The 13,697-nt window shown below is 64.2% G+C and overlaps 2 protein-coding genes across 3 annotated transcripts in view; one reads left to right on the top strand and one right to left on the bottom strand.

Annotated features, from left to right (window-relative positions):
• RPTOR (regulatory associated protein of MTOR complex 1) overlaps positions 1 to 1,476 on the bottom strand; it is a 75,827-nt gene extending 74,351 nt beyond the window's left edge. For both annotated transcript variants that reach the window (XM_070393358.1, XM_070393359.1), the window contains exon 1: positions 576 to 1,476. In XM_070393358.1, coding sequence (XP_070249459.1) covers positions 576 to 737 — 162 coding nt within the window. In that variant the 5' untranslated portion in view covers positions 738 to 1,476. The remainder of the gene's footprint in view (positions 1 to 575) is intronic.
• NPTX1 (neuronal pentraxin 1) overlaps positions 1,059 to 13,697 on the top strand; it is a 25,515-nt gene continuing 12,876 nt past the window's right edge. The window contains 3 exon segments of the mRNA XM_070395421.1: positions 1,059 to 1,129; positions 1,212 to 1,375; positions 6,233 to 6,832. Coding sequence (XP_070251522.1) covers positions 1,059 to 1,129; positions 1,212 to 1,375; positions 6,233 to 6,832 — 835 coding nt within the window.

Genomic DNA, 13,697 nt, shown 5'->3' with positions numbered 1-13,697 from the left:
TCCTAGAGAAAGTCTGTCTCCAGGTCACAGCCACGGGACACCCCATAAAAGGAGGGAAGTCAGGGGTCCAGACCCCTTGTTTGGATTAGAGGCTGTGCTGATGGTCACGGTAACTTTGTATCCATTTGTTACCAGCTGAACACCTGCCGGCAACTTTGTCTCCTCGCCCCTAGCTTAGGCCCCCACTCACTTCCCCCGGGGCAGGAGCTCAACTCCGCAGAGATGAGCTCGGGTGCGAGCAGTAACAGCCCAGTGGCCCTTCCTCTGGGTGCTCGGAGCTCGGTGCTCGCAGCACCAAGCACATCACCGCGCGCCCAAGTGCCTGCAGCGCTGCCACTCGGAACCGCTTCCCTGCTACCGCCTCCATCAGAACTCGGCGAGCGAACACCCGGGACGAACCCACAGCCTTCCCGTGGCGGCCAGAGCTGGAGGCTGACACGGGTTGTGCTTTTTAGTTGCCTCGCGACACGTGGCTGGGAAAAGGAACCACGAAAACAAACGCATCGCCGCTTTCCCAAGGACGCGCCCTGGGGGGAACCACCGAGAGGCCAGGGGCGCGCCGGGAGCCCACCTACCCGGTCCTTCATCCTCCAGCTCTGGGCCAAGGACTTGGAGCCCTCGATCTTCTCGCAGTGCCGCTTCTTCATGAAGGCCAAGGGCAGGTTCCAGTCGCTCAGGTCGGCCTCGTCCTCCTCCCCGAGCCCCAGCAGAGGCGACTGCAGCAGCTCGGCCTCCATCAGGGCGGCCGGGGGCGGGGGGGTCCGGGGCAGCAGGCGCTCGAGCACCTCCAGCCTTACAAGGTCGTGTGCACCACGGCCGGCGAGGCCGCAGAGAACCGGGGGGCAGCGGAGGCAATGGGGGGCGGTGCGCGGGGCCCCTCACTCGGGCCCGGGTCCGCGGAGGCCCCTCTGTCTAACTCGGGGCGGGACGCGCCGGTGGGGACGGGACAGCCCGGCGGGCGCCGCACGGACGCACAACGCCCCCGGGTCCCAGGCCGCGGGCCGCTCCCGAGGCCGCCAGCCGAGCTGTCACGGGCGGGCGACACCCGAGGCCTCACGATGACCCTGCTCGGGGCCTCCGAGCGCAGGCCGGCCGCCCGCTCCGGCCGCCGGTTCCCGACTGGGCGGAGGTGTCCGGCCGGAGGGAAGGGGCCCGGGGCGCTGGGGCTCCGCCAGCCGCGCTCAGCCCTGCGGGTCCCTCACTCGCCGCAGCGGCTGCAGCCGCAGCCAGGACCGGCCCATCGTGCTTGCCCGTAGCCGGCGGCTCACGCCGGGCCCGCGCGACCTGGCCGGTCCTGACCTCCGCGCCCGCGCCCCTCTCCTGCCCGAGCGCGCGTCCCGGGTGACGGGGCCAGGCGGGGCCGCGCCCAACACGGGTATCGGGGGCTTATTGGGTCTGCGGAGTGCGGTCCTCGAGTCTGAAGCTACAGTGAAACTCCTCTCTTCAGCGCGTCAAGGAGGACGCCATATTGCCGGGCCCAGCATGCACCGCGCCCTACGGCGCGGCCCACGGGCCAAACGACCTCAGAGCCTTCCGGCCGCGCTTCCGAGGAGGCGGCGAGAGCGGGCCCCGCCCCCACCCCGTCACCATGGTTACCACACTTCTGCTTTCCAGGGTTTATCGCCGCTGCTCCTGGCTGCAGGAGATCAAAGTCAACCCTACAAATGAAACGATGTTAATTAATTTGGAAAAAAATCTTTTTGTGATTAGACATGGAGCTTCGTGCTTCTGGGATTAAAGGGATCGACCCCTTTTCTTGTTTTCTTCCAGATTTTGAAAACGCAGCGAAAGCTTCAGAGAGAACGTGGATAAGATGCCAAGGGAAGACAGGGCTCTTTTTCATTTATTTTTTTTTTCTGCGTCTGTCGTATCTCTCACAGCGTCAATCAGATTTTCTTTTTGTTGGTGGAGAAACAATTTCAACGACTACGGTTTATTGTTGACTCCATCTTCCTTGCCGAGCACTTTATCTTGATGCAGCTTCGTGTGTGTGTGTGTGTGTGTGTGTGTGTGTGAGTGTGTGTGTGAGTGTGAGTGTGTGTGTGTGTGTGAGTGTGCGTGTGAGTGTGTGCGTGTGTGAGTGTGTGTGTATGTGAGTGTGTGAGTGTGTGTGTGAGTGTGTGTGTATGTGTGAGTGTGTGTGTGTGAGTGTGTGTATGTGAGTGTGTGTATGTGTGTGAGTGTGTGTGTGTGTGAGTGTGTGTGTGTGTGAGTGTGTGTGTATGTGTGTGTGTGAGTGTGTGTGTGAGTGTGTGTGAGTATGTGTGTGTGAGAGTGTGTGTGTGTGTGAGTGTGTGTGTGTGTGAGTGTGTGTGTGTGTGTGTGTGTGTGTGAGTGTGTGTGTGTGTGCGCGCGCACACAATGAGAAGCTGCAGGCGCCTGTGCGGGAGGCAGGGCCCTGCGCTGCTTCATTTCTCGGGTTGGACTCAGGACGCTGCTCACGGCCAACGTGCGCAGGACCTGGGTCAGGAGGGGACAGAGAGCCCGGCCAGCGCGCGCCTCCCTCTGAGCCTGGTGTCCCCGAGACTCACGGGAACCTCTGACAAGGCGACCGGGCGCCCAGACGCGGGTCTTCCTCGGCGCCGTTGGGTTTGGCTCACCTGGACCTGAGCCTCGGCTTCTCGCTTCCCACCTCTGTGGCCGTGCCAGGCCCTTCCCCAGCTGGGCCTCAGCGCCCTCGACTGTGAAGCTGGGGTACAGTACCCACCCTGAGGGTAAACTGAACCCTCCGCGGTGCCTGGGTAGAGTGGGCGCCCAGGGCAGCGCCGGCACCGGCACCGACTGTCGCCAGACGGTGTGTGATTAACCTGGAGCCTCGGGCGGGCTGAGCAGACCCTGCTCTCAGCGTGGCTCCGGGGCGCTGACCGCTGTGGCCCCCCGCAAGCTCCCCAGGCGCCGTGCTCCTTCAGCATCGAGGGAATGTGTGAGCCCTGTCGCCCTCGCCTACACGCAGAGCGAGTGATGAAAGCTCTTGGATTAAGTCATTATCATTCCAGGCACTCGCTCGGTCACCACGTCTCTGTGCGCCTGGTTCTCCCATCAGCACCCAGGACAGAGTCCCCGAGTCCCCGGGTCACAGGTGGAGGCGAGGCCATCCTCCCCCTCTGCGCTGGCGCGTGTTCCAGAGTCAGCAGCGCAGGCTTAGGGTCGGGACGGGCCCTGGGCAGACCTTATTCTCACCTCGGAGAACGGCACTCAGCCCCGTGCTTACAGAGTGTCCCCCCCCCCCGCCTGACACACTCAGCCCCCCGCCCCCATGCCTACAGAGTGTCCCCCCCCCCACCTGACACACTCAGCCCCCCTGTGCCTACAGAGTGTCCCACCCCCCCCCGCCTGACACTCAGCCCCCCCCCCCCCGTGCCTACAGAGTGTCCCACCCCCGCCTGACACTCAGCCCCCCGCCCCGTGCCTACAGAGTGCCCCCCGCCCCAGCCGCCTGTGGGCGGGAGAGCAGCGCAGCCTGAGGGGGGGCTGCACAGGGAGCTCGGTTATCAGCCCCGAACATGCAAACTGCATCCTGGCACCGTCCGCGCTGGTGGGCTTGCCTGTGCTGAGTCCACTCGACGGAAATACAGATTGGGGAGCCGACAGTCCCTCTTCAGCGTCCCTCAAGCTCCCCGTTTATCTGCTGGAACATCCACATCCCCCCAACGCTTCTCGGGGCTCAGCCGGCACCCGGGCAGGGAGTGGGGGGCGCCTGGCTGACCCGGCCTCGCCTGCGCCGTTGATGGGGCTTAGAGAACACGCCTGTCACGAACCTGCCCCAACCCGCCCGGGGAGCCCAGCTCTCGTCCTGAGAATTAACTCGTGTAATCCTCCCAACAACCTCCTTCAAAGCTCCTGTTTGCATCCGTTTTGCCAGGAAATTGAGACAGAACCATCCGGTGCCCGGCTGGGCTGGGCCCTGGCGCCCACAGGCCCCTCCCCTTCCCCCCGGGACTGCACCCTGAGCCTCTGGAGACGGCGGGGGCACACAGCCCTAGAGTCAGATGCTCTGCTCTGGGTTTGAGTCTGGGACCTGGGAGAGGTGCTGACAGCACCGAGGCCCCGATTTTATGAGTGAAATAGGGAAACGGATCGTTTCTGTTCTGTGGACGCCGCAAGGATGGAGCGAGCCGATGCCAGCGCGGGACCCCGCTAAAGGCGGCCGCAGTGGCTCACACCACCGTGAGAGCTGGGTCCCACCTGCTCCGACGAACTGTGACCTCCAGTTCAAAGGTCGATGCTCCACCACGGAGCCACACCGGCTCGCCCCATCTTCGTTTTGATAGACAGTTCTCGGGGAGACACGGAAAGAGCCAAGGGCGCCGACCAGTCACGTCTCGTTGGAACCGAAGGCTGGCGCACGGCCAGGCCCGGGGGCTGGGGGTGAGGCCGGGGGACTGGGGGTGAGGCCCGGGGCCGGGGGTGAGGCCCGGGGACTGGGGGTGAGGCCCGGGGGCTGAGGGTGAGGCGCGGGGACTGGGGGTGAGGCCTGGGGCCGGGGGTGAGGCGCAGGGGCTGCAGGAGCAGATGCCCAGGGTACAGCTCTCTGTTCGCAGAGAGCGAGCGGCAGGGGCAGAAGGACAGACATGCCCGTCTCTCCCTCGGAGATTAATGTCCCTGCGGAGGGCGGGTGGCTGTCGGCAGACGCCCAGCTGCCACGGGGAGGGCGGTGTCTGGCTGGCCGGTCCCGGGCGCGGTCTGGTGGCTGCGGGATGGATGGGCCGAGGATCCGCAGGCAGCTGGGTCCGGGACGCCCGCCCCTGAGCTGCCCAACAGCAGCCGCCCTGTGACAAGCGGCGGGACCGGGCGAGCGCCAGCGGGAGCGCGTGCAGGGCAGTGTCTGAGATCCCTTCCCGCCCCCCGGCCGTTGTTCACCCCGACGCTCGGCTCCCTCCCGGGCTCGTCTCCGCGTCATTAATGGAGGAGGTGCCGGAGGAGTCTGAGCCTGGTCCTGCCCAGGCTGGTGCTTCCCGGCCCCGAGGACCCGCGAGGGCCTGGTGTCTCCTCTGACCTGACTCCCATCACCTGCTGGGAGTGTGGCTTCATTTCTGTGCATCTTGCAGTCACGTTCCCAAGAGTGTGGGGGCACAGGGGCGAGTGGGGAACCCGGCCCTCTCCTTGGAGCCTGGCTGTCCCTCTGCAGCGTCCCCTCGAGGGACGGCCCCCCTGCTCCCCTGAAGGATGGTTCTCCCCCTCCCGCCCCCGGGAAGCAGTGAGGACCAGCCCAATGGGAGCCGCAGGCTGACTGGACGGAATGAAATAATCTGCATAATAAAAGCCTAAAGTGCAAATCGACCGAACGGCCGAACAACCGCTCACTGTGACGCACACTGACCACCAGGGGCAGACGCTCAACACAGGAGCTGCCCCCAGCCTGCAGGCCCCAGGCCAGCCAAGGTGGGTGCCAGCGGGGCCCCCCCCAGCCCCCCAAACGCCCTGCCGGTCGCCCCACAGATCGGCCCTGATCGGGCCAGGCCCAGGGACCCCACCTGTGCACACGTTCCATGCACCAGGCCTCTAGTGAGAACAGTGAAAGCTGCAGATGTCACGCGCTCTCCCCGGGTTCGAGATCTTCTCTGCGGGAGGCAAGGGGGGCTCCGGGCAGCCTCGGAACCCCACTCCCGGAGCCGGCGGCAGCGGGACCTGAAACTGCCCAAGGCTGATGGCAACGCAACCGAGGTCAGAGCCCCGACCTGGGGCCCAGGTCACGTCACAGGCTGTGCCCCGGCCCCTCCCCACCGCGCGGCCCTCACGCCCGGGGTCACGTCTCAAAGGCGATGGGTCCAGGCAGGTGGCTGCGTTCCTCAGGAGCCAATTCCATTCCCAAGGCCACAGGGGCCTTGCAGCCGCCCAGCAGGCGGGCTCCGGAGAGCGCTCAGGCGGCTCGCACTGCCCGGCCCTGCGTGAGGCCCCCGCCTCCGGGGTCCAGCCGAGCTCCGAGCTCACAGCTCTGGCCCCGGCAGCTCCCTGACCTCTGGGGGGGGGGGGGGGCGGTTACGCCCTGAGTGTGAGGCTGACCTGAGACAGGGCTTGGTGGGCGTTCTGCAAAGCGACTCTTGGAAGCTTCAAGCACATCAGGAACCACCGGGGCCTCCACCCCTCCCCGGGCCCAGCTTCACGCAGGATAAACCCGTTCCCACCACCACTCCGGGGTTCCGGGATCTGAGCCTTCACCGCTCTGACCACGGCTCACGCCGCAGCCCCCGCCCATCGGCAGCCATGACACCGGCCTCTGTGCTCCTCCCAGGCCTCGCAGGCCGCACCCCTCCCCCCTCCAGGCCTGGCACCTGCTCCTCCCTGCCCAGCACTTCCTGCTCCTGCGCCGTTGGCCCCGCTGACCTCACGACTCCAGAAGCCCCCCGACCGCCCCCCCCCGTCCCCTTGTCCTGCCTCTCCCCTCCCCCGGCCCTCACCACCACCCTCACCACCACCCTCACCACTGGCATCACCACCGCCTTCACCACCGGCATCACCACCACCCTCACCACCGCCCTCACCACCACCCTCACCACCACCCTCACCACCGCCCTCATCACCGGCATCACCACCACCACCACCGCCCTCACCACCACCACCACCACCACCACCCTCACCACCGCCCTCACCACCACCACCACCACCCTCACCACCACCCTCACCACCACCCTCACCACCGCCCTCATCACCGGCATCACCACCACCCTCACCACCACCCTCACCACCGCCCTCACCACCACCACCACCACCGCCCTCAGCACCACCCTCATCACCACCACCACCCTCACCACCGGCATCACCACCACCACCACCACCAGCACCACCACCGCCCTCACCACCACCACCGGCACATTCACCACGCGCCGGGCATGTGTGTGTGGCCGCTGCCCCTGGAAGCCAAGCGGGCGGGGCAGGGCATCTGTCTGTCGTGTGGGTGGCCTCTCCGGGGGGCCACCTGGATGGCGAGGCTCCTCGGGGATGGGCACCCGTGTAATTCGTTCGGGACAGGGACTGAGGTCCTGTGGGCACGGGGGGGGCAGGAGGAGGGGCTGGGCAAGACCCCCCTGTGTGTTCCCTCCTGGACGGCTGCAGCCGCGCAGGCAAGGCCAGCCCCCACTCGCCCGACACGGCACAGGGCCCCCCGCCTGGCACCCCTGGCACTCGGATTTTGGTTTTTGTTTATAGCTCGGCACTAAAATCCAAAAAACTGTGGCAAAGCCCGGCCGGCGTGGCTCGGGGGTTGAGTGTCGACCTAGGAACCAGGAGGTCGATTCCCGGTCAGGGCGCATGTCCAGGTTTCGGGCTCGGTCCCCAGCGTGGGGGGAGGGGGGGGCATGTAGGAGGCAGCCGGTCCATGATGCTCTCTCATTATTGATGTATCGCTCTCTCCCTCTCCCTTCCTCTCTGAAATCAATATATATATGTGTGTGTGCGTGTGTGTGTGTCTGTGTGTGTGTGTTTAAGTCTGGCAAATGTACATAACAAAACAGTATTTTAAAATCATCCGATGTGCTGTGCAGTGGTAGCGAGACATCCCTGCTGTGCCAGCGTCACCCCCGCGCCCACACTCCCTCCTGCGGGTCTGAGACTCCAGCCCGCCCTCCCCAGCCCCCAGCACCACCATCCGCTTCCTTGTCTGCGTCCGGCTCCGCGGGGCCCCGTGCGAGAGGAGTCACACGGCCGTTCCCTGTCACTGGCTGTGTTCGCTGAGCACCGCGTCCCGGCGGCAGGTGTCAGCGTCCTTCCTTCCTGGGCTGAGTCACGCTCCGGGCGATGACTCCGCCGCGGGCGCCCGTGCGGGAGGGGGAGCTCCCGGCCTCCACCCCGCCTTCCCTCCTCCCGCCCGGGCAGCAGACAGGCTGCAGGCTGTGCCAAACGGCCCGGGACACGGCGTCCCCTGGCTGAGAACACGGCTCCTGCCACGCGTGTGTGAGGGCCCGAGTCCTCCCGGCAGCCTCGCCCCGTGAGGGACAGGGCCGCCTCCCGGGAGGCGTCCAGCCCAGGCGGCGCCCGGCTCCCGAGCCCCAGCGCCCAGTTGCAGCCGCACGCGGCTCCGTCGGCTCGGCTGGAGAGCACCAGCGCCGGCTTCCACGCAGCCCTTTTTAATAACAAAAGCCTCTCCTTAAATCCACATCGAGCATATGGCGAGCCAGGTGCCGCCGCGCCTCCCGCACGCCGAGGGCCGGCCCCTCCTCTCCGCCTGCCGTCCGTCCGTCCGTCGGGGAGACATAAATCCTGCTTAGCGTCAAACCCCAGGAGCCGCGGGGAGTGCGAGCCAGCAGCAGGGAGGCCTGTTTGCCCCTGGACACGGGCCTGGGTTTTCTTCGTAAACCAGGCCCTTCACGGCACAGCCAGAGCAAGGAAGCTACCTCACAACCCGGAGCGAGGGAGAGACACACGCACACGCGCCCACATGTGCACACACACAACACGTAAATGCACACGCAACACACAGGCGCACGTGCACGCACACAGCACATAAGTGCACACGCAACACACAGGCGCACGTGCACACACACAACACATAAATGCACACACAACACACAGGCACACGTGCACGCACACAACACATAAATGCACACGCAACACACAGGCGCACGTGCACGCACACAACACATAAGTGCACACGCAACACACAGGCGCACGTGCACGCACACAGCACATAAGTGCACACGCAACACACAGGCGCACGTGCACGCACACAACACATAAATGCATACACAACACACAGGCGCACGTGCACGCACACAACACATAAGTGCACACGCAACACAGGCGCACGTGCACGCACACACATGCGCATGCAACTGCATGCACATAACACACACATGTGCACCCATGCACCCATGCATGTCGTTGTCCACACACAGGAAGGCACACACGCACACACCCCAAAAGAGTGCGTCTGGCAGTGGAGGTGGCCGACAGCCACCACGTGTCCGGCAGGAATTTGGGGCTCCCCCCCCCCCAGAGCCGCCTGCACGGCTCCCTTAGATCCAGGCACTTTCCATGCCCCCCCCCCCCCCCCAGCCCCGGAGCGCTCTGTGCATCCCCATCAGCCCCAGGCGAACTCTGCTTCCCAGGAGCCTGGGACGGAACCAGCTTGGGCTGAGGAAGGAAGGGGCCACGAGGCCCGGTCAGCCCGCAGCCGTGAATCTCACCTGCGCGTGTGCGGCTCAGCCGCCAACTGAGAGTCAGGGACGCGGCGGGAACTCAGACCTCCATCCGGCCAGGGTGGACCCGAGGCTGGTGCTCACCCAGCTCCGCTTGGAACATTCCAGAAAGGCAGCAGCGTTGCACCAGCTCTGCCTGGTGACCTCGGCTCCTCCCTGGGAGGCAGGCCTGCTTCCTGACCCGGACACAGGCTGGGCCTTGAGATGGGTCTTGGCCAGTGAGATGCTGGCGGAGGAACAAGGCGGGGCTGGGAGCGGGTGGGGGGCGCACTGGACCCCGATCACCTCTTCCTGCACAACAAGAAGCCGCCCAGTGCGCCCACCCACCCAGCCAGTGTCGCTCAGTCGACCTAGGAACCAGGAGGTCAGGGTTCGATTCCCGGTCAGGGCACAGGCCCGGGTTGTAAGCTTGATCCCTCGTGGGGGTCGTGCAGGAGGCAGCGGATCAGTGATTCCCTCTCATCCTTGGTGTTTCTCTCTCTCCCTCTCCCTTCCTCTCGGAAATCAATAACATATTTAAAAACATGAAGGTAGGAGCAGCCACAGGCCTCACCAGGCGATGGTGAACCACGGGTCTGTCCAGCCGCTGGGGCAGGATTCAGCCCCAAACAGGCAGGACGCTGCCACCTGCTGCCACGCGGTACCCACGGGACACGGTGCTCCGCGAAGCGGCCGTGACCAAGGACACAGGCTGTGGGCTCCTCCCCCGCGAGGCTCCTGGAGGAGTGGGCCTCACGGAGGCAGAGGGGGACGGAGGCGGCAGGCTGGGCGGGAGCCGTGCGTCCTGGCACACATCGTCGCTCTGGGAAGAGGAAAACTCGAGACAGATGGCGGCGGCGGGGACTGACAATGCGAACGTGCCTCCCGCCACGGAGCTGACATGGGGAAATGTGCAAGTTATCGCTTCTCTGTCGTGTGCACGTGACCACAGTTTTAAAAAACCACCTGTCCCGTGTTCCACCCGCTGGAGACCAGCCCCACGCGGCTTCAGACAGCAAGGCCGGCCAGGCGGTCAGAGGGGGTGAGCGGCTGGTGGCCCCCCTGCCCCTCGGTTTAGCAGGAACCGCCAGCCTTCTCCTTGCTGCATCCCCTCCGTCCTCGCACCCCTGGCTGCTCACACGCAGGAGCAGACCATCGGCTGTTTTCTCGGGACCCAGGAGGGACATGTGTTCGCCACGCACACGGAATTTCAATTCTGGCCTTTAGTCGGGTCCCCAAGGAAGAGGGTGACATTGAAGTTCTGATGACGACGTTTGGACCCTGAGGACACGGCCACGGTAGGCGGCTGTGCCGGGGGGAAAGGCAGGAAGGCTGGGAAGGAGCCCGGGCCTCGAGGTCCAGTCCAGCCCCGCCCAGACAGGCGGCCACTTCGGCAGACGTCCTGTCCTCCGGGAGCCCCTCCTACGCTTCCCGCTGGGCTCCGGACCGGGGACCAGCTGCCGGCCTGAGGCCCCGGCTGCAGGCTGAGAGCCCCCCGCCCGCTGGGAAGAAGCACGCGGCCGTTAGGGGTCATCGCTCAGTCGCTTGTGAGTTGGGGTATCATGAGTCAGTTCCCCGGAGCCTGAGCTCCAGGGCTGGGGGTCTGGGTCTCTGGGTCGACCAGGCACGGTCACTGCTCTCCTCTCACTTTGGAAGAACAACCTTCATCCCCGGCTGGCGCGGCTCAGGGGCTGAGCATCAACCTAGGAACCAGGAGGTGACGGTTCGGTTCCCGGTCAGGGCGCAGGCCCGGGTTTTGGGCTTGATCCCCAGTCGGGGGCGTGCAGGAGGCAGCGATCCATGATCCTCTCTCATCACTGATGTTTCTTTCTCTCTCTCCTTCTCCCTTCCTCTCTGAAATCAATAAAAATATTTTTTAAAAAGAGCAGCCTTCACTTGGCCCTGCTGCCCAGTAAGTTTTCCCTGAGGCTCTGCGGGCTGCAGAGGGCAGATAGAACGCCGGCTGCCAGTCAGGAGCCTCCTGACATGTAGAGCCATTAATCCATCAAAAGGAGATTTGCTGCCTCCTGGTCCAGAGAGACCAGAAACCCCCGCGGTGGCCAGGAGGCGCCGGCAGCACAGTGAGCCCTGCTCAGCACCCTGGGCCGGGACCCACGGAGGTCGCGGACGAGACAGCCCCGCTCTCCCCTGGGCCTCGTCGTCTGCAGCTCCACCAACACCCCAGGCCCAGGCGAAGGAGTGTGAGCAGGTGCCTTTCTGGTCTCCAGACTGTAAGTGAGGGAGGAAGTTAACCTTGAAAACTCCAGGACATAAGCCACCACCATCACCTACGGGACCCGAATCCCCTGCCCGACGGGGAGCTGCTTGAAGCCAGAGCCACCTCTGCCTCAATACCTGCATGTGGGACAGATGCGGGGTGGACGAATGGACTGACAGACGGATGAATGGGTGGGTGGGTGGGTGGGTGGGTGATGGATGGATGGATGGTGGATGGATGGATAACGGATGATGGAGAATAGATGGATGGTTGGGTGATGGATGGATGGATGAATGGATGGATGGGTGGATGGATGGGTGAGTGGATGGATAGATGGATGAATGGATGGATGAATAAGTAAATCTTTGTCCAAGGAGCAGAAGTTCTTGCCCAGACTCTACCACGTAGTAACCCCGGAACTTTCCTCATTTGTAAAATGAGGTGAGGGTAGTTCTATTTCTACCCAATTCATAAGGTTGCTGTGAGAATAAAATTATAGGGTATAAATAAGGTTATTTGGCTACCTCTATAGAACACCAATGAGAAGAAGCATTGATCAGAAGAAAACATTTTCTTTAACCTAATGATTCTAGGGGAACACGTGGACCCTGTCAGCTATTTAACGGCTCCTCTCGGACACAGCACTTTGACGTTCTCTGGAGGCGGATCCAGGCCAGGGGGGCTCGGTGCGACGAGCCGTCTGACTGTAGACGGCTCAGTGTCCTGTGTGGCGATGCTGGTACCTCCAGGGGACTACGAGGTGGCAGAGGGCGGGTGCTGCGTCTCCCTGTGCTCCCCCTCGTCAGGAAAAATGAGCGGCTAACAGGCACTGGAATAGCTACTGCAGTGATTTCCACAAAATAACCAAATTGTAGCATTAAAAAGGCACAACTTCACAAAAAGACAACAGTGCAGAAATACTAGCGGGAATCCGGCTGTGAACTGTGTCCGGGTACAGCTCTGAATGTAGAGTTAGCATGAGGCCCTTTCACCCGTCTGAGCCGTCTGAGCCGCGTTCTGAAGGTGGCCCGGGGCCTGCCTACGGGGCGGGGGCGGGGCACGGGGGAGGCTGCCACCCTCTCTGTACGTGAGAACCGGAGTTCAGGGCTGCATGCGACCCGCCCGGCCTGTGTCTCTCTCAGCCGCCCTCTCGCTGGGCCCGCAGGCTGCTTTCCCTCCCGCGTGGCCGACACAGCGCCGGTTCCCAGGCTCTGCCGGTGCCGTTTCTCTGGGGCGTCTGCAAGTGCGGGGACAGGACCAGCGGCCTTTTCGTTATGTTTCAAGTGGCTTCAGACCAGGCGTGTTGCCTCCTGGCTGCTCCCGCGGGGAGGCCCTGGGCTGGGCTAGCTCTGTCCTCCGGACTTGGGTCTGTAGGGTGGACCCTGTGCTGTGCGTCCCGTGGTGCCCGGCTTGTTGCACTCAGCTCAGCATATCGTCTTCAGGTTCACGTTCGCTGCCCCGCCTGTCGGAACCCCCTTCCCGGGTCAGGCTGAGCTGCTCTGCTGGTGGGCGCCGGGGGCCCCGCCTCGCGGCGGCGGGAGTGACGCTGTGCTCCGCGGGCGTGTGCGGGTCCCTCTGAGACCGGACTGGATTCGGGGCGTCGGCTCCTCTTACAGAATTCAGAGCAGTTGTCTTCGTCAGTCTCCTGGGTCCGGGTGGGCCCCTCCCCAGGCCCGGCTGACTCGGGGCGTCGGGCCGAACCTGCCCAGGGCGGGTTCCAGGATGATCCCCACTAACCGCCGAGGAAACAGGCACAGAGAGGCACTCGCCCCAGAGCACACACGAAGGGACCTCGGGAAGGGGGGGGGGGTGGGGGGGCCCAGTGTGGTGCCCGGGCCCATGCTCTAACCACTGTGCCCGACGGCCTCAGCGCCCGTGGAGGCCGAGGCGCGCTCACTGCCTTCTGTGGGAGAACCTCGCATCGCGGACGCCTCCGTGACGCTGAGGCCGCGCGGCCTTTACCTCCGACTCTTGTTCTGTAACTTAGAAGCCGCGGTTATTGGGGACTTTCTGACGTCCGCCCCCCGCCCCCCGCCCCCCGCCCCTCAGACAGTGTCCCTAGGGCTCCCCTGCAGGCACGGTGACTGCAGGACCCACAGGAGACAGGCGACAGCTGAGCCCCAAGGAATCCGACAGGACAAAGGGGGGGGGCAGGGGGGCTGAAAGCCCCGAGCGGTTCGAGCTCCTGCCAAATGGGCGACTGGCTCCCGCGGAGATGGGTTCTAATCAATTATTGAGCAATGGCTGCATATTTTAAGCGTTTCCTCAATCACAGAGAAATGAAAGCATTTTACGATTTCCCCCCCTTACAGGCTCCAAAGTAAACACACACAACAAGTGCAGGGACAGTGACAGGGAGCTTTTCT

This window comes from Myotis yumanensis, unplaced genomic scaffold (assembly GCF_028538775.1).
Source record: "Myotis yumanensis isolate MYYU_CA2020_CCGP unplaced genomic scaffold, mMyoYum1.0.hap1 SCAF_16, whole genome shotgun sequence".
NCBI lineage: Eukaryota > Metazoa > Chordata > Mammalia > Chiroptera > Vespertilionidae > Myotis > Myotis yumanensis.
Note: the sequence above shows the minus strand (reverse complement) of the source record. Positions and strands in the feature narration are given on the sequence as shown.